The sequence below is a fragment of the Macrotis lagotis genome, chromosome 4, assembly GCF_037893015.1.
Source record: "Macrotis lagotis isolate mMagLag1 chromosome 4, bilby.v1.9.chrom.fasta, whole genome shotgun sequence".
Taxonomy (NCBI): domain Eukaryota; kingdom Metazoa; phylum Chordata; class Mammalia; order Peramelemorphia; family Peramelidae; genus Macrotis; species Macrotis lagotis.
The window spans coordinates 758,846-784,884 of record NC_133661.1 but is presented as its reverse complement, the minus strand read 5'-3'; the positions used below and the strand labels follow the sequence as shown (position 1 = coordinate 784,884).

The window sequence follows — 26,039 nt, the reverse complement described above, 5'->3', positions numbered from 1 at the left end:
TAAGGAAATGCTAGTGATTTGTATGGGTTTGTTTTATATTCTGCCAGTTTGTTGAAATTGTTCATTGCATCAGTTAGTTTGCTGTCTGTTCTCTAGGGTTCTTTAAGTATCTCATATCATCTGCAAAAAATTTATAGTTTTGTTTCTTTACATGTTTTTATCTAATTATTATTATTATCAGCTACCATTTCTAGTACAATATTGAATAGTAATGTTGAATATGGGCATCCTTCCTGATCTTATTAGAAAGACTTTTAGCTTATCTTCATCACACCAGCATCCCCTCCCCATTCTCTTCTCAGAGAACCATTTTGTATAATTAATATTTTTAAAGAGGAACAGTAACCCAGCACAACCAGTAATGTATTGGAATTTGCAAGTCTGAGAACATACACAATATGCGAATCCCTGGAATGGGGATATCCTCTTGTCTTCCATCAATCCTGCATGATCTTGTTCATTGTGTTATACTGGCTTCTGATTTGGGGGCATGTCTTTTACTTTCTTGACTTAGCTGATTTTACTCTGCATCAGCTCATGGAGATCTTCCCATGTGTCCCTTGTTCAGCATATCCCCCACTTCTTACAATACAGTGGTATTCCATTACATTTATGAACTTTCTTTATCCATTCCCCAGGTGGTGCACATCAACTTTGTTTCCAATTCTTTACTCACAAGACAACAGGGCTACTGTATTGTGAAGTTTGGGGAGGAGAGAATGACTCTGAAGTAGAATCTCTAGGTCCAGGGCTGTGGTTATTTCAATTTCTGTCTTAGCAGTAACCAAATAGCAGCTCAGAATGATTGAATAGATAATATGGTCGTTTTAAAATAGATAGGTGGCACAGTGAGTAGAGCACTGGCCTTGGAGTCAGAAGGACAGTGAATCCAGCCTCAGACATTTGACACTCACTAGCTGTGAGACCTTGGGCCAGCCATTTAACCCTGATGGCCTCACATCCAGGGACCATCTGCAGTCATCCTGATTCATAACTGACCACTGGACCCAGATGGTTCTGGAGGAGAAAGTGAGGCTGATGACTTAGCACAGCCCCCCCCCACACACACACACACACCCACACTCAAATCCAATTCATGTGCTTGTCATGGCATCACCTCCCTGATGTTGTAGTCTTCTTTGTGAATGAGAGACAAACATTATCATCACTCTGGTACTGGTTAAGAAATAGATGGTGAATCAGGGGAATAGATTAGGAATACAGTTCATTGTATTAAATGCCCATGGCATGTTTGATAAACCTAAAGATCCGAGTTTTTGAAACAAAAACTCATTATTTCATAAAAACTATTGGGAAAACTAGAAAACAATATGGCAGAAATTGAGTATAAACCAATATTGCATACTGTATACCAAGATAAAGCCAAAATGGGTACATGATTTGCAGATAAAGGGTAATAGCATTACCAAATTAGGAGAACATGAAATAATTTACCTGTAAGATTGATGAATACGGGAAGAATTAGGACCAATAAGATAGAGAAAGCATTACAAAATATAAAATGGATAAGTTTGATTATATCAAAAAGGGTTTGCATAAACAAAACCAATATACCCAAAATTAGAAGGAAAACAGAAAACTGAAACAAATATTGCTAATAAAGGCCCATTTCTCAAATATATAGAGAACTGAGTCAAATTTATAAAAATAAAAGTCATTCCCCAATTAATAAATGGACAAAGGCAATAAAAAAAGAAATTGAACCTATCTATAGTCACGTGACTAAAAGTTCTAAATCAGTCTTGATTAGAGAAATGCAAATTAAAACAACTCAGAGGTACCACCTCACATCCATCAGATTGACTAAAGTAGGAGTAGCTAGGTGGTGCAGTGGAAGGGCAGCTAAGTGGTGTAGTAGATAGAGCACCAGCCCTGGAGTCAGGAGGACTTGAGTTCAAATCCAGCCTCAGATACTTAATAATTGCCTAGCTGTGTGACCTTGGGCAAGTCACTTAGCCCCATTGTCCAAAATTTTAAAAAAAGATAGACTAAAATGACGATAAATGTGGGAGAATTAGGATGCCAATGCATTGTTGTTAGGGTTATGAAATGATCCAGTCATTCTGGAGAGCAATTTGTAACTATACCAAAGGGCTATCACATTGCACATACCCTTTATTCCAACAACACCACTTCTGGTCCACATCCCAGAGATATGAAAAAAAAAAAGGAGGGGCAGCTAGGTGGCGTAGTGGATAAAGCACCGGCCTTGAAGTCAGGAGCACCTGGGTTCAAATCCAGTCTCCAGTCTCAGACACATAATAATTACCTAATTACCTAGCTGTGTGCTCTTGGGCAAGCCACTTAAGCCCATTTGCCTTGCAAAAATCTAAAAAAAAAAAAGGAAAAGGATCTACAAGTACAAAAATATTCACAGCACCTCTTTTCGTTGACAGGATCATTTGGGGAATGGCTGAACAAGTTGTGGTATATGGTTGTAATGAGATGTTATTGTGCTATAAGAAATGACAAGCAGGAGAGATCTAGATGGACCAATGCAAGGTGAAAGGAACAGAAGTAGGAAACGTCCTCAGTAACAGCAACTATGTGAATGACTTAGCTCTTCTCAGCAATACAGTGATCCAGAGACAATCCCAAAAGACTCAGGATAAAACACACTCTGCCTCCTGAGAAAGATCTGTTGTTGTCTGAATCCATAATGAAGCAGGCTAGTTTTCACTTCCTTTTTTTCAATTTGAGGTTTCTTGTACAAAATATTTTATATGATTACATGTATATGACCTATATTGGATTGTTTACTGTCTCGGGAGGATGGAGGAGAAGGGAATAAGGGAGGATTAGAATTTGGAACTCAAAACTTTAAAAAAATGACAAATGTTTAAAAATGTTTTAACATGTACTTGAGAGGGGAGAGGAGGAATAGCATATATATATAGATTTTTAAAAACAGTTGCTGCTGGGGAGCAGTCAGATTAGGCTGAGTCTATGACCATGGTATTGTAAAAAGATTGTGAGAACCACATTCCAATACAACTTTTTCCTGCATGACCCTTGGTTTTTATTAAATTAGACATTAAAAACTTAAGTCTGAGAAGGGGTCACTTGACTTTACCAGACTTGACTATCAGAGAAGCCAAGACACAAACTTGCAAAGAGTATTTCTGATCCTCTGGGTCAAAGAGCTGATGATGGGAACATAAATGCTTTGGAAATTTCTGAATTCAAATTCTCTTTTCACAACATCATACTTGGCTGATGACCCAAAAAGCAGAAGGGAACAAAAATTACTTTTTAAGTAACTAAAAACAAAAAGGGAGAAAAGAAAGTTGACTTGGGGAAAAGAGTTCTCTGGAAAGGGCCTCACATCTCAGTGAGATTAATCCAGGAGACACATCACCCCTTCCCTTCCCCTTTCTTCTTAATGCTTCCATACTCTCCTCCCAAGAAAAGGCCTCAAGACTGTCAGAACAGATACAGCCTGCCTGCAAGCTGACCTAAAGGCATAGAAAACTGAACCAGGGTTTCCCTCTCATTCATTTTCCTGTTTAGGATTAGCTTCTGGAATTTCAGCCCTGGCTAGAGGTCACACTGCCTAGGATGGCCTTGGGACAACTTGAATCCAATGTGCCGCCCCCCCCCCCCAGTGAAAGAGGGGACCTGAGATACAAAGACCAGGAATCCAAAGGCAAAACCAGCCTCCACCTTTAAGGACATCACAAGGCCTCTGTCTAAGAGGCAGACCCAGTCCCTGACCCTGCCCTGGAAGTGCTCAGTTATTAGCCTCTTAAGAAGTATGACAAGGGCTCTGTGAGGAGCTATGGAATCTTAGAGAACAACCTCTGGATTGGAGAGCACATAACCCATGGGGCCCACCCAGAGCCACATCCTGCATTCTTAGCTAAAGATAGGACACCCCCCCCAACTATCTGAAGAGATTGCTATGGAACCAAAGGAGGAAACCACAGCCTTCCCTATAACTGCAGTCAGGGAAAAACTGGTGGAATGAAGTATTCCCATGGTTGCCTCAGTTCCCAAGGCTCCCTCTTATTCCTCTCTCTCTCTCCATCTAAATAAGGTTTAAGCATGGCTGTTGGAGGGATTGAGACAAAACAGCCTCTGAATCACCAAAATCCAATCCTTGGAACCTGAGTCCTTGGCTGGTTTCCCTTCCAGGTTCTGAGATGGAAAGCTGTCACCCATCAAGTTGCTTCAGTCACCATGCCAAATGTCAGTCTCATGCAGTCCCTCAAATGAGACCTCTGAAATGGAACCCTTGGGACTTGCTGACCCCACTGCCCATCCTGAAACCAGTGCCAGAAGGGGGGTCCCTTCAGTAGAATGGGATCTGAGAAGGAAGGAGCTCTCAAGAGACCAGGGACCCAGTTATCCAGCTGTCTTGTGTTCTTTCCAACTGCTGCTTGGCCCCAGTTGTCTGGAGTCGAGGGAGTCTGTTCTAATCAGTTGGGTCACCACATCCTGCCTATGCCCATTTCAAATAGACCCCTTCCTTTGAGATCCCTAAGAGCAGCACTCTAGGGACTTGGGGAGAGCTGAGTAGAATGCCTATCCTGGCAGGGAGCCTCAAGGCTGCCTTTGCCTGGGGTGGCTTGGGTCCCAACAGTTTGTCTTTTTGACACCCTTTTAAAAGTAACATTGTTAGTTTTCCAGTCACCCTCACCCACCTCTCCTTTAGAACAAAGAAATTTAGTCAAGATTTGCACTGATGAGAGTCAGCCTCCAGGCCAGGAAGACATCTGAGCTGACAGGCTGTGCCTCTGGATCCTTTTCTATACCAGCTCCTCCCCCAGCTGCTCCCCATCATTCAGGAGAGTCATGATATTCTGGGGTTTTAACAACCAGAGGTCAATGCTTCATTGGAGGCTCCAGGAGCCTGGTTTCCCCTCCTCTGTCATCCCCATTACAAAGTCCACATGCCCAAGGCCCTGATAATCTCAGTTACAGTTCTGGACACCAACACATTCGCTGTACCCACCCAGTCACAGTGATGTATACTTGTATAGAATCACATAGACCCAGTCTCAGCCACCATCCCACCCTGGCACATTCACACACAGTCTCACTTTGACAGTCCTGATTATTCAGAAGTCACCTACATATTCACTCCCGGTCACAATCACAGTCATACACACAGTCACACTCACCCACACTCACCTTCACACCGTCCTCAGCTGGTAATAATCACCCATATTTACATAAACTTGCACAGTCACAGTCACACATAGTCACAGTCTGTTCACCAACACACTTGCTGTACCCACCCAGTCACAGTGACGTACACTTACATGGAATCACACAGTCACCTAGTCTCACCCACCATCCCACTCGTGCACAATCACCCACAGTCACACACATGATCACACTCACCAAACCCAGTTACACTCCCACCTACTTACTTAGTCACACAGTCACATTTACAATATACCCAGTCACACAGTCAGGCAGAAAACACACCCGCATACATACTTACATACCCATGGGCATATTTACTTGGGAGTTTTTTCAGACCACATTGTTTAGGTCTCGTACCCCCATTGCTTCCCCTTTGGTTAAGTAGAACTGGTTTGCCTGTGAGTCTCAGGGGTGGGGACTACTGGTCCCCAAGGGGCCTACTGGTCCCCAAGTTAATGGATTTCCTCTGCCCCTCTCCCTGTCTTGTTTTTCCTTCTCTCCCTCCACAGTGGGTCTCTCTGCAGGAGCTCTTGGCAAGGCTGGGGAGGCCCTTTGGAGAGTATGAGCTGTGGGCACTCTGTCGAGAATCTCTATTTACTCTGCAGAGCTACATAGAATACCCAGGTAATCCTCTGTCTCTCCAGGGATCTGACTTACTGGAACTCCCCATTGCTCACCCCACATCCAAGGCGACCTGGTACCCTGTGCCCCAGGAACTGGGTGTTGGCCTGATACCTGGGCCCTTCCCATGGTGAAGCATAGCTCACTATCCCCAGTCAGAATGCAGGGTGGCAGCACCTTGGGCAGTACTGCAACTTGGGCACTGGCATCATGGAACATTGAAACTGGGGAAAGCAAAAGGATAGTCTTCCAGCATTTATTAAGCCCCTGCTGAGTACAAGGAACCATGCCATCAAGGCACTAGAGATTCCAAAGTCTAAACAAAATTCTTGGGCTGAACTTTTTAGGTCCCTTTTCCACTCAGACTCCATGAGGAGAGTGCTTGATTAGACAGCAACAGGATCAATATTGAGACTCTTGACAACTCAGCCAGCATCCAAGACCCTCCATTGGAGGCAACAATGGAGTCAATTTTGTCTAAGGCCACAGTCCTTCCCCTCCCCCAAGGTAGCTCAGGCTACCTGAACCTATTGTTGCCCACCCCCCAGCACTGCCTGAAGAAGCTCCCTCTGCTCTGCCTCTTCTTTTTCTGAAAGTCATTGCATTGTCTTTCATTTTCAGTTCCAAATTCTCTACCTCTCCCACCCACTGAGAAGACAGGAACTCATTACTCACATGAAGTCGTGCAAAACATATTTCCACATAAGTCATGATTCAAAAAAAGGAAGGGGGGAAAAGAGGGAAAGAGAAAGAAAGGGAAGGAAGGAAGGGAGGAAGGAAGGGAGGGAGGGAGGGAAGGAGGGGAGGGGAGGGGAGGGAGGGAGGAAAGGAAAGGAAAGGGAAGGAAGGAAACTTCAATATGCCCTCTGGGCTCATCACTTCTTTTTCTGGCCTCTCCATTTTTTTCCAAAGTCTATCCCTCCTTTATCCAACCCATACCTTGGGTTAGGGGAGCAGGTCCATCCACAGTCTTTATTAATCATCTTTTCAGTGTTGGACAATGAGCTTAAAAAGGACAGAGATGAACCTGCCTTCAGTAAGCTGCTGTTCCCCTGGAGGGCTGGAGAGCAGAAGTGGATGGAATCTGCTCACAGATGAGTCAGCCATACAGACTAAATACAAATGTTGACTGGGATTCGGGGAGGGGGACATCAGGGATGCCCCTGAAAAGATGAAGCTCTTGAACCAAAAGGCAGAGATGGGGGTGAAGAGAGAAGGGTAGTATTCCATTAGCATAAGAAGACCTGAAATCAAATTCAGCCTCAGATGTTTACTAGCTAGATGATCCTGGGCAAGTCACTTTATCTGCCTGTAAAGTGGGGAGCACAATGGCACCTACCTCCCATGTTTGAGGAACAAATGAATACTAAATTTAAAACTCTGAGCACATTATAGGTGTTATATAAATATTATTATTGTTATAATATAAATATTATTGTAATTACTAAACTGAAGAGTTTGAATTTTAACATTCAGGCAATGGGAGCCATGGAAGTTTCTTCAGCAGGGGTGTCCCAGATCATGGGGTAGTCTCATTTCCTTCCCTCACTGTCTTTGGTTTCATCAGCTCTCCAAAGTCATCTCTAGTCCTAGCCACTGCCCACTCTCTAGGTCTCTGTTTGTTGCTGAGGCCAGGGGCTCTTCTCCTGCTGGGGGCAGGAGCTACAGCACCTGTGCCCTCCCCCACCACTGCTGACATGCCCTTCCTTCCATAGCTTATTTGTGTTTGGACTCTGTGCTGGTGGACTCCGAAGGAAACATTCTCTTTGGAGCTTTGAAAGATGCAGGTCAGATTTCCCCAGGTGCACACTGGTGCTACCTTTGGATTTGGGGGGGGGGGGGGATGGGTGTAAGTTTACAAGGCCTCAGTTCTTCCCTGGTTTTCAGGGGTTGAGGTTTGGCTGGTTTAGCATGCTTCCTCTGAAGCAAACTTGAACCCTTTCTTTTGTCTCCCCCAGGTTCTTATAACCCATTTTATGTGGCTCCGGAGGTAGAACGACAGAAACCTGTCACAGAAAAGGTCAGTGGGCAGGTTTCTGTCTTGCAAAAGTGCATCATTGGTGCCAGGGCACAGCCTTGGGCCACATTTCTGGATAGGTCCCTCTAGGCCTCTCCCCCAGGGTCTTAGCTTCCAGCAGAGTCTGGTGCCTCCAAGCAGGCCTGAGTAAGAAGAACTGGAAGGGTTGATCTGAGCTGGGTGGGATTGAGTTGGACTCTTGGCATGTTGGCCAAAGCTAGGCAGAAAAGTGAACAGCAGAGAAGCTTTCATCTTTGTCTATCCATCCTTAAAACATCCTAGCCAGGCAGCTAAATGACTCAAAGGATAGAGCACCAACCCTAATCCAGCCTCAGACACTTAATAATTATCTAGCTGTGTGACCTTGGGCAAGTCACTAAACCCCATTGCCTTGCAATAATCAAAAAAGAAAAAAAAAGAATGGGGAACAGTTGAGCTAAGAGGCCCAAATGCCAGTCATAGTCATGCAAACATTGTCATGTAGGCCAGAGGTCTCCATGTTAGGGACATGTTTAGGGCAGCCAGGTGGTACAATGGATAGAAGACTGAGTCTGGCATCAAAAAGACTCATCTTGAGTTTAAATTTGGCCTCAGAAATTTACTAATTGTGTGACTTTGGCAAGTAACTTCACCCTGTTTGCCTCAGTTTCTTCATCTGTGAAATGAGATGGAGAAGGAAATGGCAAACCACTCCATCTAGTATCTTTACCAAGAAAATCCCAAATGAGGTCATGAAGAGTCAGGTAGGACTGAAATGACTGAACAACAAAACAAGCCCAATTCTGGGCTGGCCTCAGAATGAGAACTAAGGGGGCTGGACCTATAGTCCCAGCAGGTGGGCCAGACTTGAGAAAGACCTCTTCCAAACAGGGACAGTGAAAGTAGAAAGGAGTGAACTAATAAGACATCTCAAGTAACAAGTGAACCAATGAAAAAGGGTCCACCATGCATCCAAGGTCAGTGGTGGTACCATGGACAGAGGTGGGCTCACCAAAGCAATTCAGTCCATTCACCTAGGAGGAGCTAGCAGGGTCCTACCCTCAAGTACCTTCCTTCTCCTAGACACAGGGCAGTGATAGGTATAAGAAACTCATTAAATTCAGCAATTATTATGACCTCTGACCTGTAGGACACTGGGCTGAGCTCCACACATACAAGAAAATCTTGTCAGTCACTCCTTACCCTCAAGGAACTGACATTTTACTGGTAGATCTGAACACAGAGGCTTGGGAATTAGGGGAGGTGAGTTTGAATGCTGTCTCATTGGTTGACCTTGGGCAGTTCACTTAGAAGTCTTGGACCTTGATTTTCTCATCTGTAAAAAGAGGGACTCAGTGACTTTGGATGTCCCTTTTGGGTCCAAATCTAGAACCCTTCAAGTAAATACTAGATGCCTTAGGGAGGAACAGGATGTCAATACCTGGGAATATCAGGAAAAGTTTTTGGGAAAGGGCATTAGAGCTAGACTTTGGAAGACCCTGAACTTGGTGAGGGGCTAGTTTGGGCCTTTTGAGTAGACATTGAATGAGAGTCTACCCCTCACTGGAAGTCCTTGTTCTGAGAGTAGGGGCTATTGTTGACGGTCCAGTCTAGCTCTCAGTGGAGGCCTTTATCTTTGGTGCATCTAGAATCAAGGAAGTCTTCCTAAAGGAGGTCCCTTTTGATCTAAGTCTTGAAGGTTGGATAGATGGACATGGGAAGAGAACTAGGAAGGCCCAGGAGCAAGACCTGTCCACCCCCTTCCTCTTCATTCTTCCCAAATTACCCTTTCTCTCCTTCACCTCCTTTCCACCTTCAGGTTTCTACTAGAATACCCCTTCAGGAAGCCTATCCTGCTCACCCTGAATCCTCAGTGCCTTCCCAAGAGGTTGTTGGCTTGCTATTTGCCCTGTTAGATTGGGAGCTACTTCAGGATGGTATCTCTAATGCTTGGGACAGTGCCAGGGGCAACTAGGTGTGCAGTGGATAGAGCGCCAGCCCTGGAGTCAGGAGTACCTGAGTTCAAATGTGGTCTCAGATACTTAATAATTGCCTAGCTGTGTCACCTTGGGCAAGCCATTGCTTTGCAAAAACCTAAAAAAAAAAGAACACACAGACAGTGCCATAGAGTAGGCACCTAAGAGAAGTTGATTGATGGACTGATGGACTTTACTCTCCTTCCCCGATAGGCCTCTGTGTACTGTGTGGCAGCCATCCTGTGGACCGCAGCCAAATTCAATTTGGCACCTAAACAAAAACTTGCTTTGCCTCGGAAGCTCAAAGGTCTCCTGCTGGACATGGCCCGGAGCAATGCTGCAGAGAGGCCATCAGTGGCCCAGGCCATGAAGGTGATTGCCTTGCTGTCCTATCCTCCAATAAGTCAAGTCTGGGCAGGAGGTCATGATAAATCAGTCTCCAAGACACCTCCCTGGACAGAAAGCCAGTGGTCAGCAGAGGCCTGAGATGAGGCCAGACTGGTGTGTAAAAGAGGGAGAAACCAGTTGGATGCTTGGGTATCCTGACTTGAGCATGACTCTCTCTCCTATCTCTTCCCTCCCCCTTGGCACTATCCAGTTTAGCCCCACATGAGTGACAAGTGCAGAGCCAGTTATAGACAGGTGCCTTTCTCCTAGGTATGACCCCAGAACTGAGCCAAGCTCCACCATTCCGTGCTTCAATGGCTCAGTGGCTACCTAGGGGCTTCCCAAAAGAATGTGGGCTTCCTTTAGGTGAAAAAATCTGGACCAGTTGTCCCCTCCATTTGGAAGCAGAGGACCTTCTCTCCAGTATCTGCCTCCTCCTTACTGCCAACCCTTGATAGTTCAATTAAGTCTAGCCACAGGTGCCAGTGGCTTATGGATCTCCCTAACTCTCCTGGCCTTCCAAGTGGGTTGGGTCCTGCTGAGTGTGGGGGTCTGGAACAGGTGCTGGTATCTGCACCAGAGTCCAGAATTATTCACTTCCAATTCTGACTTAATGAGCTTTCATATCCAGGCTAAGCCCATCCCCTTCCCTCCCTTTCCATTCTTTTCCCCTAAGGACCCAATAGAACCACTACTAGGCCTTGTGTCTACTGAGACTAACTCCTCCTGTGATGATTGAGTTCTAAGGAAGTGTGTGGGTACCATCTCCCCCTATGAGAATGTAAACAGCTTAACTTTGCTTAGCCTCATGATCACTTGCTCATGCTGGCAGTTAGATGGCACAGTGGAGAGCACTGGCGTTTGAATCAGGAGAACAGGAGTTTGAATCCAGCCTCTGACACTTACAATAGCTGTGTAACCCTGATCAAGACACTTAACCCTGATTGCCTCCAATCCAGATCTGTCTCTGTCGTACTGAGTCCTATCTGGCCACTGGACCCAGAGGGCTCTAGAGGAGCAAGTGAGGCTGGGGACTTAACTCAGCACCCCCTCACTCCAATCCAATTCATGTGCTTGAAATGAAGGACAAAATTAAAGCATTAAAATATTTGTATTTGAAGGTCAGCCTTTCAATATGACCCTGGTCTTTGGAGCAGCAATTCTTGGAAGTCCATTAAAGGGCCAATTTCTTCCTGTAAGATGGAACTCTTGGTTGTTGACCTGTATCCTTTGCCTTCTAGAATATCATTACAAGTTCTCCACTTCTTGTTGGTCATGGCTGTCAAATTGTAGGTGCTCCTGAATTTGACTCCTTGCTATTTGAATGTTTTCTGCCTTCTATGACCTCAGAGAGTTGGATTCTGGCTCTCACATTCCTGGGAAACTTCCTTTGGATAATTCTTTCAGGAGGTGATGACAATTCAATTTCTTCTTTGCTCTCTGGTCCTGGGCAGTTTTCTTTTTGATTGTGGTCTGCAGATAGTCCTGTGATTCTTAAATGATTTCTCCTTCATTTGTTTTCTGGTCACTTGTTTTTACATGAGATAACTTACATTTCTTCTATTTCTTCAATCTTTTGACTTTGTCTTAATATTTTGTGATGTCTCAAGGAGTCATTTGGCTAATTCACATTTTCTGGGGCTTATTTTCTTGGGGATGGTCCCATACTTCTTGTTTAATTAATTTGCCTTGCCTTTAACATTTTTCCAATTTTTAGCTCCTTCTAAACTCTTCCTTTAACTCTTCCAGGAATGGCCTTCTGTCTCAGTGGCATTGTTCCCATTAGCCATGGCTTGGAGATTTTTCTGAGTCATTGTCTTTGGGTCTAGAGCTTCCCAGTTGCCATCTTTGTGGTGGGTTGAGCACCCTTTGTGTTGGCTCATCCTTCTGGCCTTCTCCTTGATTGTGCTCTGCAGGCTTCCAAAGGGAGGGCTGGAGATGACTTTGTCCCTTACGTTCTCCAAGCCCCAAGTATTGTACTATTCCAGGCTCTCAAGGAGGGCTAAGGCAGAGCCCTACAAAGTGCTCCAAAGTGATCTCTTGTGACAAGTCTGACCACTGCCCACATGAGAAGAGTCTGCAAGTTCTTAACCTGGATTTGGATCTGAAAACAAACCTGGGGCTCTGATGCTGGACCCAGGCACCATCGTTCTGAGAAACTGAAGGTTTCGAGTGACCAGCTACCCTTTATTCTGGGATTCCTGCCCGGGTTATTCCTTCACAGCTTCAGCCTGGCCTGGTAGCTACAACTGAGCCTCTGCTCTGTTCTGCTCCTGGGGTCAGAGTCATATGGTTAAAGTTCACTGCTAGGGGGCAGCTAGTGGCACAGTGAATAGAGTACCGGCCCTGGAGTCAGGAGTACCTGAGTTCAAATCCAGCCTCAGACACTTAATAATTACCTACTTGTGTGGCCCTGGGCAAGCCACTTAACCCCATTGCCTTGCAAAAACCTAAAATAAAAACTTCACCGCTGAATTTGACCTTTGCCCAGTGCCTGGAAAGGACCTGGCACCTTGACCACTCTTCTCTATCATGCCTACCACTCCCCTCCTCTGTGTGCCCTGGTTCTAAGTAAGGAGCTGCCAGTTGATACCCATGCGTATGCGTCTGGAACCTCCTCTTGACACTGCACTCAGCCCCAGGCTTCTTTTAAGCCTTGGACACTGGGATATTTTACTCTTTGTGCTCCTGGTCAGTCCCTATATCCAATGGCCACAGACTTCTGGGTGTTAGGGTAGCTAGGTGGCACAGTGGATGGCACGCCAGCCCTGGGGATAGTTCAAATCCAGCCTCAGTCTTAATACTTTCTTAGTTGTGTGACTTAACCACTTAACCCCATTGTCTTCAAAAAGAAAAAAACAAGTTCTTTCATTTTTCCAAACACTACTTGATTTCTAAGGTTCAGACAGAAAATGAGAAGGGCGGTCAGTGCTTTGTCATGATTGCCTCTGGCACCCTCTCTCTCCTTTCCCTTGGCTAGGTATGTAGCAGCTACCTGCACCAGCGAGGCATGGACAGCAAGAAGATTCTTGCCCACCTGAGCACGTCTCCACTGCAGGTAAAAAGTCCACTTAGAGTCAGGGCAGAACTAACCTCTGGGAGTAGTTCATCTAGACAGTGATGGCCCAGGCTGGCTCCACAGACAAGATTGCCAGGGTAACTCTCTTGCTGGCATGGATGAACTATGTCCCCTTGTTGGGTGAAGGTGGCCTGGTCACTTCTTTTTTGTGAGAGCTATGGTGTCATCTCTCTGCATATCTCCAAAGAAGATTAGGATTCAGCTAAGAACCAAAGCTCATGAAGGAGACCCAGCCATCCTCAGAGGCCCCTGTGGGCTGCTCCCTCCCACAGAAGTGCAGGAACTTCTAGTAGGTGTCTGTGGAGGAGGCTGCAGCCTGGCCTCTGGCTGGGTGAGCTATTGAAAACCCAGAAGGGTGTTTAAAGATTTTGAATGCCTCTATGAGCCAAGCATCCCTGTTGTGTAACATGGGGCAGGGGCCAAGGAGGGGGGCAGCAGCAGAGGGGCCAAGGGAGATCTGTAATCTCTCCAAGAAAGTTTGTTTTTCCTTCTACCTTCTGCTCCCAGATTTACCAAGAAGAAGAAGTCATTGGCCTGCAGAACACCCTGAGGGGTGTGACCCTTGAGACTCAGAGTAACAGAGAGGACACTGAAGAGGCTGGGCCAGGTGGGCATCTACCCCCCCCCCAGACACTGCTGCTCAGGCACTGACCACCATTATCATGGGTACTATAGGTAGCCCCCTTCTCAGCCAAGGTTGGACCAGGCAGGCATCCCCTGTCCTTCCTGGACAGTGGTGCTTGAGAATCAGCCACCACTTTCATGGGCACTGTGGATAACCCCCTTTTCAGCCAAGGTTGATCCAGGCAAGCATCTCCCTTCTCAGCCAAGCCTGGACCAGGTGGACCTCCTTCCATCAGGTAGTATTGGTCCAGCTGGGCACCCTCTCTCCTCTCAGCATGATACTTGGGTATTGACCACCTCTTTCAGGGGCACTGTGGATGTTTCACTGATGTTGGGCCTTCTCCTTTTATCACAGGGTTTGTTCCACTTGTTCAGGATGGCAAACTGGTAGCTGTGAAGGGCCCAGTGCCTTGCCCACTGTCTACATGCAGAGAAAGCCCAGTCTTGCCAGCTGCATTTACCTCCTTGGCCACTCACTTTAAGCCAATTGTTTTGGCCCAAGGAACAGAAATGATGAAGTGAGTACTGGCAAAGAGACCAGCAGTGCAGTGGAGGGGCCAGGAAAACCTTATAAGTTGGGTTTCTCTCCTCTCTGTCTTAGGGAAGGCTTGACAGACCCCCCTGATCAGAGTGAACAGCTCGAGGGCCCAGCCCCTGCCCCCAGCTCTGCAGACAGCACTGAAGGCAGAGGGGTTGAGGAACAGAGGACCACTGTGAACCCAAAGATTCTCGAAGCTCCCTCGCTCCCCGAGACTCCCCCAGGCTCCCCCGAAGCACTAGCCCCAGGCAGTTCGGCCCAGGTCCAGCCTCTAGCCAGACCCACCTCCCTGGGAGAACAACAGGAGAGTGATCTATCTACTCCCAGGAACACTTCTCAGGCCTTGGGGCCACCCATCACTCCTCTGAAGAATAGCCTCCTTCTCACGCAGTCTCTAGAGGCAAAGGCAAAGGAACCTCGAAGTCCTGACCTTCCCTGTGATAGAGGCCACAGGGACCGTACTACCTGTGACCCTCCTCACAGCAGTGGCCCTGGGGCACCAGGCCCAGAGCCCAAGATGCCAGGCAGCCGCAGGGATGTTACCTCTGCCTCTGGGGCACCAAGTCAGCCCGTGCAAAAAAGTGCCCTCAGAAGTCGGGGAGGGGAGAAGGAAGCCAGTAGTGCAGGGTCTCCAGCAGACTCCACAAAGTCGACAGAACGGAGGCCAGCTTCTCATTCAGAAAGCTCCTCTGGGCAGAAGAAGACAATTGGTCCTTCATTACAGAGAGTGATGCATCTCATCCAGGAAGAGTTTGCCTTTGATGGCTATCTGGAGAATGGGCTGGAAGCCTTGATCATGGGTATGGGTATAGAACAGGGTGGGCGTGAAGGAGTGGCACCATGTTGGGGAGGGGAGCCCTGGGCTTCCTGGGCTGGGATGGCCCTGAGGGACCTGAGGGTCAACCATGCAGGCTGGGAAGCTCTGCCCTTCCCCCATTCCCTTTGGCCTCTAGTCTCAAGAAATTTATTTCCTCACAAACTCTAAGTGAAGTCCTCAGGCCACAGCAACCTTTTGGTCTTTGCCACCATTCATTTCCTCAGACAACCAGTAGACTACCCACAGTGCCAGGCAGATTTGGGGAGAAAGGGAATCCTGGTCCCCTGAGAACATTTCCCAGAAACATTGCTGACAGTTGTCATTACACTTTGATCCCCATCAAGGAGAATACATCTATGCCTTGAAAGATCTCACCTATGCAACTTTCTGTGGGGCCATATCAGAGAAGTTTTGTGACCTCTACTGGGATGAGAAGCTGCTGCAGAATCTGTTCAAGGTGGTGAATGGGAAGATGTTCCCACCTGGAAGGTGAGTAGGGCCCCAGCTTACAGGTAACTCTTCTGCCCTGCTCAGCGTGGAGGCCTGTCCTTTTCACCCTTTTTTAAAGTCAGGATTGCAGAACTTAGCTCCTCTGCACCACTGGCCTTGATCACAGCTATGACTAAATCCAGCTGTTCAGAGAGGAGAAGTCTAGTGAGAAGCTCCTCAGGGAAAATTTAATCAGTCTTCCTTTTTAAAGCCAGAAAATTCTATTCTTCATGGTATTTGTTTTTTTGTGAGAAAGCAAGATCCATGGTCCATAGAAGACATGGTGCTACCTCTGCCTCTGGGGCACCAGAGAGGCAAAAGAGAAGATTGATCACCCCTTGCTACAGTAGGTAGTAACCCCCAGGTGGGGCATTTACCCCTTGTGCCAGCCCTGCTTCCCACCATGCCCCCCATTTTCTTTTCTCTTTATAGCTTACCCTTCACCTTGGTTGCTTCCTCCATAGCCCAGTCTTCTTTTTCCTCAATAGCTGCTTCTTCCTCCATAATATTGTTCACTAGTTGTACAGGAGCCTGAGACTAGGTGGTTGTTGGCCAAGGGTTTACACAGATACTCTTAGATATGGTTGTGTCCTAGGTTTTTCTTTCTTCCTCCCTGCCTTCTATTATTTGTTACAATGAATGGATGTCTGGGGAGGGGAGATGGTCATGATGATGGTGGTGGTGGTGGTGATTTGGTGGTAGGGGTGATGGTAGTGGTATAAAGAAATAAAAGGAAACCCTTGTTAAGGAGTAGGTTACAGAACCTCAGTGACCATCTCATTAGACCCATATGAAACAGAACCTTCCCTACAAATCTCTTCTTGCTTAATCCCCTAACTTACCTCAAATTAACCCATTTCTTGTTGGACTATGAACTCTAGATCCTTGCTGGTCTTGGGAATCCTTCTGACTTCATATGTATATATATATATATATATAGATTTGATATATATTATATATGAAGATAGATATATATATATATATACATATATATATATATATATATATATTAGATTTGAAGTCAGGAAGACCTGAGTTCAAATCTGAACTTTAAACTCTAATCTGAGTAGCCTTATTTAGCAGCTGCCCCACTCATGATTCTGTCCTAGGCACTAGAAACCCATGGTCTCAACCACTTCTCTGCCAGACCATTTATGTGATGGAATCACTCCTGGCCTGGGTGCATTTCTCCAATGCAGGCATGGACAGAGTGATGGTGGATGACAGGAGGAACCCCCAGCTTTGACCTGGAGCCCTTTGAAATATTAAAATAGAGGTTCTAATTTTCAGCATAATGGAAATGGATGGTTCTGAATGGGACAGTCAAGGCCAAAGTGGACAGAAGTCAATCAATGGGTCAGCAGGCGGAAAACAATCAAAATATGAAGAAGGTAAGACAGTCCATGCCAGATGTAGGCACGGGTCCTTTTCCTGGGTGGGAGCTTTTCTTGACCTTTTCAATAAGATCCCTTGGAAGAATACATGTTCCCAAGGGTACCAATCAACTCCAGTTGGCCAAAAAGACTTCTTGATACCCTTGTCACTTCACCCAGGGAAATCTAGACAAAAGAGAAAATTCACTTTTTTCCCAGACCTCTCTGAGTAAAACACAATGGCCCAGAATCCATCATTTCATCTAAACTAAAATTTCTTTGCTTTTTGAATAAATGTGAGTTTTCCTTCTCATTATCAGCCCTTCCTGAATACCCTATAAGAGCTACTTTCTGAATAAGGAGTAGAAAAGGGAAAAAAACCTTGATCCTAATTCAATTTTTATTAATATAAGAGAAATAATCATTTCTCATAGATAGACAGATAGATAGAAAGATAGAAACAATCCCCTTCCCTTTGGACTTGCTCCATTCCAGTGACTCACAGTATTGGCAAAGGGCAAAGTTCTTCCAGCTACTAAATGTGTCCTTTGCTGCTCCCCCAGATTTAGGACTTCCTGATATTGCCCAAAATTTTCAGGAACTCAGAATTGTTCAGGAAATGTTCCCTCCTCTATCCAAGAACCTGGATCTTGTAACTTCATCCTGTCCTGGATCCATTCAGTAGAGAGATTCCACACCCTAGTGTCCAACACTGCCAGCTCATGGGCCATATGCAACATGACTCTGCCATGCTTCTCCAAGACTGGAGAGGAGGTTCCAGGAAAGGTAGCATCTCAAATGCCCAGGCTTTTTCCTACAGGGACCTGAAGTTGTTCCTTGCTCTGCTGCAGTTATCTTTTGTATGTACCTGGTACAAAAGGGACAGCTCCTATCCACTAGTAACTTGGGTCTAAGAATGGACTCCAAGGACCCGGTTCTAGGAGTTCCCAGTCCTCACAACAAACTACTAATTGGCATATTCACACACTCCATAGGGAGAAGCAGAGAAGTTCCGAAATAATGTCCCCAATTCTATCCAGGTACTGTGATTTATGGAAACATTTGCCTAGGTCCTCCTGACCAACTCTTTACATGTTCCACACAGTAAAATGTTTGTGCTCCCTGTACATCATATCAGAATGTATCTGGGTACATTGACCTGCTTCTCTAATTTTTGATATTTCTTGGGGGCCTAAAGGAAAGCTCTTCAGTCTCCAAAAACTCCTTCAATGCAGCAGTTGCCCCCTTTTCCCCAGGAGCCAAAATAGTGTCATCCATGATGTTCTCATCAGAGATTTTAGACACTTCCTAAATTACCAGTCTTATGTGAGGGGCCTCCCCAAAGCTTGGTGGGTCTGGTGCTTAGATTCATTCCCAACATACATTTATGCAAGTTACCTTCTGTGCCTGCCTTGGCATTTGCTAGGTTCAGACCTCAGTCTAAAACAATAAGAAAAAAGTCAAAATAAAACAAACAAAAGGGAGGGAGGGAGAGAAAGAGGGAAAAGGAATAAAATATACTTCCTCCACCAAAGCAGCTAGGTGGCATAGTGTATAGAGCACCAGCCCTGGAGTCAGAAGGACCTGAATTCAAATTTGACCTCAGGCACTTAATAATCACCTAGCTGTGTGACCTTGGACAAGTCACTTAACCCATTGCCTTACAAAAAGTTAATCTTAGAAAATACTGGTGGGTGATGGACCTCCCCTGATTTTCTGCCTGTCTCCATTCCTAAGCCTAACCCTAATTCCATTTCTAACCTTGATTAAAAAGAACCTAAGTTAGCCCCAGTAATGTCACTTAGTACCCAGTACTCTGGTTTTCTTTGAACTGTGGCCAACCCTAGCGTGACAAGGCTATCCTCAAACCATATGACTCAGTTTGCCCCAAACCAGAATTTTCTCTGGAAAGCCCTGAATCTATCTTATGCCTAAATTTCCATTTAATGTATCCCACATTCCTATTCAAGCACTGAAGGGAATATCAAGGAAATGCAGAACAACTCTAATGTCTCCTAGGTAACCCTAGCTAGCTAAGCCAATTTTTGCTGGCTCACATCTTTGCCAGAGACCTCTAAGGGCTTGGAATCCTCCAAAAATAGAATCAACTTTGAGATTTCTGAGGAGTTACCCTCACCAGTGAGGTATGAATGTGTTCCTAAGACCCAGGAAAAATATAACCACAACTTCCAAAGGGAGATGCAACCAAACCATAAGAGATGTCCTCCTGTCTAGTCACAAAATCAGATGATGTCAATTTTCATGTCTCACCAAGGACACCAAGTCTTTCTGGTCAACCCAGTTTACTATTAGTTATTCAATTTCCTTTTAAGCCGTAATCAGAAAATTCAAACCATTCAGAGAAGAGTTCCCTCAATTACTTTACTTCCCAGATTCTGGTCCTGAGTTTTTTCTAGACTTTCTAGACTAGTTTCTTGACACCCTTCCCCTGTTGTCCTGGAGTGCTTTCCCATGAGAGCAATATGAAACTGGTTTTCTTGAAATTGTTTAAGTCTGGGGGCGGCTAGGTGGCGCAGTGGATAAAGTACCAGCCCTGGAGTCACGAGTACCTGGGTTCAGATCCGGTCTCAGACAGTTAATAATTACCTAGCTGTGTGGCCTTGGGCAAGCCACTTAACCCCGTTTGCCTTATGGAAAAAACCTAAAAAAAAAAATTGTTTAAGTCCAAGCTTCACTGCAAATCCACCTGGGTCAAACTGAGAGAGCACACTTGGACTTCTTAGGCTCCTCAGTCCAGAGCAGGGCTTTTCAGTGACCATGTTATATCATGGGACCGACCTTCTGCTAGATAGTCTGAGGAAATCAAGAAACCCCTTCTCAGAATTATGGTTTTAAATGCATAAGATAGGGGCAGTTAGGTGGCACAGTGGATAGAGCACCAGCCCTGAAGTCAGGAGGACCTGAGTTCAAATTTGACCTCAGACACTTAATAATTGCTTGTATGACCTTGGGCAAGTCACTTAATCCCATTTCCTTAAATTTAAAAAAAAAGACTATGATAAATGCATAAAATAAAATTCATAGGATTACCAAGAAAAGCAGCTATTAAAGAAATAAAAGAAATAGTTATTAAAATGTTGATGAAAAAGCAAGCTCCTGGACCCCAAATTAAAGACCTCTATTCCAATATAGAGAGCTGATTCAAATTTAAAAGAATAAATGCTATTGTCCTATTGATAAATCAGCAAAGGATATAAATTAGGACACTCTCAGAAGCAGAAATCCATACTATTAGTAGATATATAATAGGTATATAAAATGCTCTAAATAATTAATAGAAGGGAAATACAAATTAAATATCCCTAAGGTACTACCTTATATTCATCATATTGGCAAAGATGACAAAAAGGGGAAATGACAATGGAGAAGCTATGGGAAAATAGATGCTTGTGCATTATTGGTGGAACTGTGAATTGGTTCAATCGTTCCATTCCAAATGGAAAGCCATTAGGAACCATGCCCTTAAAGTTATTACATGTCTTTTGTGTATACCCTGTAACTCAGTGATAATACTAGTAAGTCTAAATAAACCCCAAGAAGATCAGGCCCCAGAATATCTTGGAACAGAAATATTTATAGCAGCTCTTTTTTGTGGTGTGAACAATTGGAAACTGAGATGATGCCCAACAATTCAGGAATATTTGAACAAGTTATGGTACATAAATGTGATAGAGTATTATTGTACTGTAAGACATGATAAAGGATATAGTATCAGACTGATCTGGGAAGACTTATGAACTGATGCAAAATGAAGTGAGCAGAACCAGAAGAATAATTTATACAATAACAACATTGCAAACACAAAACTTTGAAAGATTTAGGGACCGAGACCAATTCCATAAGATTCTTGAGGAGATTCATTGCCCACCTCCAGATAAAAACATGATACTGCACACTGAGGCCTGGTTTTTTTGGATGTGACTAGTGAGGAAATTTGATTTACTTGACATCTTTGTAATGGATTTTATTTTTCTTACTGTTTCAATTGAGGTGAAGGGGGGCAAGGGAAAGAAGGGCAAGGAAAGGTAGAGAATTTATTTTTTTTTTCAAAAACCTGATCTAAAGCTATCTAGGCCACTCCCTCATTTTATAGATGAGGAAACTGAGATCCACTGAAGTTAAATTATTTATTCAAGATAACACTGGTAAGAGGCATCATTCCTGACCTTCATAACCATCACCCTTCATGGCTCTCTCTCTCTCTGCTCACCCTTAACTGTTAACATTTCTGTTCGAATCAGAAAATTGGAATGGTATTGGCCTATCCTTTGTGCCCTTCTTCTTTTCAAGGAAAACTGAGATCAAGAGTCTCCCGCACCACTGGGGTACCACCCTCACCCACCTCGCTCTCTGAGATGGATGCCAATGATCTGTCCCAAAGTAACTTTGAGGTGGGATTCAGACCGCAGAAGATGAGCAGCAGTGAGAACCAGGAGCACTCTGCAGAGGGCAGCTGCCTCCAGGACAACCCCGTAAGGGAAGGCATGGCCTTTGGGGTCAAGAACATCTCCCCCTCTCCCTGCCCAGCTGAATTCCACAGCTGTAGCCCTGGCTGGTATAGTGCCTTCTACGAAGCTGACTGCTTTGGTCCAGATGTTTACACTTATGTGAAAAAGTTGGGGCGGCAGAAAGAGAATGCCTCGCAAAACATAGATGCCCCAAGCCTGGTAAGTCCTCAAGAGCTTTCCCGGGAGCACTGGCCCCTGCCTCCTTAGTGTCAATTTTCTGACTGTCTTTATTTATTTCCACATTCACTCTGAGCAGGCCTGTGAGTGAATCATCCTCACCATGGTCTTCATAATAAGGAAAATGTGCTCCCTGCTGCTGGTCTAAATTCCCAAGGGAGCGCAGGAGTCTGATGGTAGGGTACTTTGGACCAAGAACCAAAACTAATCTCTGAACCAATCTGGGAGGTATTGAAGCCCAAATAGCCCCAAAATACCCAAGGCCAAACTCTCCACTGACCAATGAACTCTAGGTCCTCCACAGTGATCTCATTCCTAGCTCATACTCTAGGAGGTACTAGAACAAGTAGCCATGGGGGCCCCAATGATGTCAAGGGTCCTATGGGAACCTCAGGCTATCAAATAGTGTCAGTCTGTGGCTTGTTGAACCATGCAAAACCTGTAACAAGAGCCAGATCTTACCCAAGGATCCCAAGAGTCAAAGGACTCTCTGCACTTTGCCATCATGATCTTCCAGAGAGCCATTTTTTCCTTTATGCTTCAGGTTTTCTGGGAATGCATCTTACTGGATATTCTAAAGCTCTTTTGTCAGCTAGAGTCTTTCAGAAACATACCCCCATCAGGAACCTGTAGATTAGCTCACTTCTGATTTCCCAAAGTGTGACTCCAGAGCCATACTTCCACCTTGAATTCTGCCCACATTTTAGGTTCACCAGTTATAGAGAGAATAGATTCAGAAGTCTGTGGCCAGTCCAAACATCCTCTCTGGAGTGGCCAGGCCAAGACTAGACACATTCTCCTCTTGAGGTTATACAAAAGCATGACTGTACATTTGTCTAACGGACATCTTGCAGAAGTAATAGCAATCAGTGGCTCGAGTGATTTCTAGTTGAAAAGTGTTGAGCAGAGAGACCTTGGTTGAGCCAAGAAGGAACTCCTTCCTGGGAACCCTCAGAGCCTTGCACTGAAGAGAGAATGCTTAATGAAAGAAATTAGCATTGCACCAATTCCCTGGCTGCTCCTGCTTGCACAGAACCCCTCTTCTTAACATTTGAGGGAAATAAGTTGTCTCTGCTGGACAATGGAGAGATGTTCTTTACCTTAATACTATAGGGATGCCCCTTTCCAATGCTTGTAAAGACCTTCTCTTCCTCTTGAGGGATGGGCTGTCACAGATAACAAAGAACTCACTAGGAACTTTCCATATATACTCTTGGAATGAGCTAGACCCCAATCTACTACTAATGTAAAAAAAAAATCCATGATGTCTCAGAGCTCTGCTCCAATTAGTATGACCTAGGAAAAACCTGGTGTGGGCAGAGAATTGAGGAAAGGGGTCTTAGTCATGATTTCATTTGTAACTCTCAAATAGTGGCTCAGCCAGAGAAGTGTTCTCTCTAGAAAAGAAAGGGGGGGATAGCAAGAGGAGGGATGTAGTGCATTAACTCCATTCAGTGACTACCATGAGCAAGACTTTGGGCAGGTTCAGGAGTGGGTGAATTATGGTCAGGTTAGGTAGGATTGAGTCTGAAGTCAGAATAATAAGTGGGCATCTCCCCATTGCTTGCTTTTTTTGTGCCCTTAGTCATCATCTTCCATTATCTTTCCTGTGGATGGATGGATAGATGGATGGATGGATGGATGGATGGATGGATGGATGGATGGATGGATAGATGGGTAGATGGTGAATGGATGAATGGATAGGTAGGTGAGTGGGTAAATGGATGGATGAATGAATGGATAGATGAATGGATAGGCAGATAGGTGAATGGGTGGGTGGGTGGGTAGGTAGATGGATGGATAAAACATTAAACATTTAATCTCTTTTGAAAAAAGCATTTAGTCTGTATCAGACCTGTGCTAAGACCAGTCAAGACCATTCCCCTTATACTCTCTTCATCCTTTACATCACCAGCTGCAGCTAAAATCACTTCTTAGGTATCATAAATATATTAAACAGTCACATAACTCTTGAAATGGCACCATTTTTCCTTTTTTCAAGACTCAGTTCAGGATTTTTGAAATTTTCAGAGTCTCTGAAGATTTATTTCCTTCTCCAAGCTAGAGATAAGGGTCCCCCATTAGCTGGTCCTGTCAATGACTGTCATGTTCTCTCAAAGTCTTCCTAGATTCCTATGGGGGTTCCGAGTGATGAATCTGAGATGGAAACTGTCTAGAAATCATGCCTATGAACCCCAATGAAATTCTACAAGCTCTAGGTTACTTACCCCATTTCCCTTCCTCACTAATGAGCCAGACCCAAAAAAACAGCTTCTTTTAGGATCCCAGGGGTACCCCTGAGGCTCTCTAGATCAAGGGTTGTCTTTCTCAGCTGTTGATAGCTCAAGCCCACATTTCAGTGTGTTCTCTCCAGTGTTAACCAATTGTGATGAAAGCCCCTTTCATTTAGCCAATTAACAACTAGTTGCTATTACGAAAGGAATATTTACTATGAAGACGAGCAAGAATAGGTATTCATTGTCCCATCTGTTGCCTCATATCTCAGAGAGAATGATGGCTCACAGAGTTCACTACCATAAGTGGAGGAGTCTGTGCCTCTGATCTTGCTGGGCTGGGTCAAAAAAGGTCATTCTTTGGGGCCTTACCCATCAGGCCCTGCCAACCAACCTTGCTTCCAGCTTCCAACCTTGCAATGCTTTGAGCTCACAAGGTTATCTTGTGATATCACAAGTGTATCTTCAATATACCTTCACCTAAAATTAAGAACAGACACACCAAGAAGAGCAGGTCCATGATCAATATGGAGAGATTAGGACTAGAGGGAGGTTTCTCCACTGTGGTTGAATCAGTCCTTGCCTCTTCACCTGAACCCAGACCCCTAAAGTCAATGATGGGTGAGAGCAACTGCTTCTATGTTAGCTTCCTAAGCCCAGGCAGAGGTGAGTGAATCTCCTAGGAAGCCTTGCTGCCTCCTGAGAGTCTCTAGCATCCCTGGCCTTGACACTTCCTAGGGCACTGCCTCTCTTCTCCAAGAAAAGAGGTGGCCAAGAGAGGGAGTTCCCCATCAGGCTTCCTAGAACATTCGCATGCCAGTTGCAGTCTCTACCCTGTCCTTATCCTTCATGGTGCCAAGGGGCAGTCGTGAGGGTGTCACTATGTGATCTTGTCCCATTTGGACAATGGATAAAGAGCACTTGAGCTTTTAGGATGTTTTTCCTCTGGTACATCTGGTGAGTGATCAAAGAGCCCCCATTCTCTGCAAGTTCTCATGACTGTCATGGTCCCTGGTGCTGCATGGCAGGATTTGTGCAAGAAAATATGGCTCAGTAAGAGAATATAATCTTCTTTTAGCCCTGCCATGACCATCTAGGTTGGAAGCTATTCCTTGGCTCCTTCCTCCCTCCTTATATCATGGAGTTTCAGGAGTGACTCTCTAGTTCTGTGGAAGTGGGATGTCCTCTGGAGTGATTCTTAGCTTTGACATTAAAGTATCTATGTGGCAAGAGAGAGAGTCCAGAGTGGTGGCTACTAACTTTGTGGCAGCTCTGCCTTCCAGTCCTGACAAAGCTCAAGACATTTCAGTGACTTCCTATTGTCGCTAGAAGCAAAACCAGACTTCTCTCCAACACTTCCTGTTCCTTGACAAGCTGTTTGCAGCCCATCTTTCCAGACATTTCTTATGTTGTTGTGTATGTTGCTACTCCCCACTCCTGAGCTGGACTCTGAATTTTAATTCTCTTATTCCTCTCAGTCAACTGAGAAAAAGATTAAGCTTAGAAAACCCTTGGAATGAGCTCTACTTCCAACCCAAATGGTCAAATGGCATTTTAGTCAGAAATCCTGATTACATAAAAATGAAAGGGGTGGCTGTGGCATTGACAATGGAAGCAGGGTGGATAAAGACAGTCATTTCTCAATGTCCATTTTCTGCAAACATGACCAGGCGGAGCAGTCTCCCCTTGAGGAGTTCGAATATAACCAGGTAGGTTTCTGAATGTGCTAACTTGGATCACCTTAGCCATTTGGTCAGGACCATTTCGTACTGAGTTTGGGCTCCCTGTCCAGTCTATGTGATCTGTCATGGGCTAAATTTTCAGATCACAAGCTTTTAAAAAATCTTTTATCATCTTGATGGAAGTCTTTAGTTGGGTCCCATATTAATTCTTAATATGTTTCTTCTCCCCAATGAGCCACTCCTCATAGCAAAGGTTAAAAACAAAAAAATGAACCAATTAACCAATACCTCAACCTTGTTGGACAGGAAGTACCATCTCTCCCCTCAGGATCCTTCACCTCTGCA

At 45.0% G+C, this 26,039-nt stretch overlaps 1 protein-coding gene across 2 annotated transcripts in view; it reads left to right on the top strand.

Moving 5' to 3' along the window:
• KNDC1 (kinase non-catalytic C-lobe domain containing 1) overlaps positions 1-26,039 on the top strand; it is an 82,392-nt gene that overhangs the window by 32,261 nt on the left and 24,092 nt on the right. Inside the window, exons 7-17 of one of the 2 annotated variants that reach the window (XM_074232110.1) lie at positions 5,682-5,796; positions 7,509-7,580; positions 7,752-7,813; positions 9,979-10,137; positions 13,133-13,210; positions 13,739-13,838; positions 14,211-14,373; positions 14,457-15,193; positions 15,555-15,699; positions 16,990-17,090; positions 21,384-21,760. In XM_074232110.1, coding sequence (XP_074088211.1) covers positions 5,682-5,796; positions 7,509-7,580; positions 7,752-7,813; positions 9,979-10,137; positions 13,133-13,210; positions 13,739-13,838; positions 14,211-14,373; positions 14,457-15,193; positions 15,555-15,699; positions 16,990-17,090; positions 21,384-21,760 — 2,109 coding nt within the window. The other variant, XM_074232111.1, reaches the window with a different exon arrangement.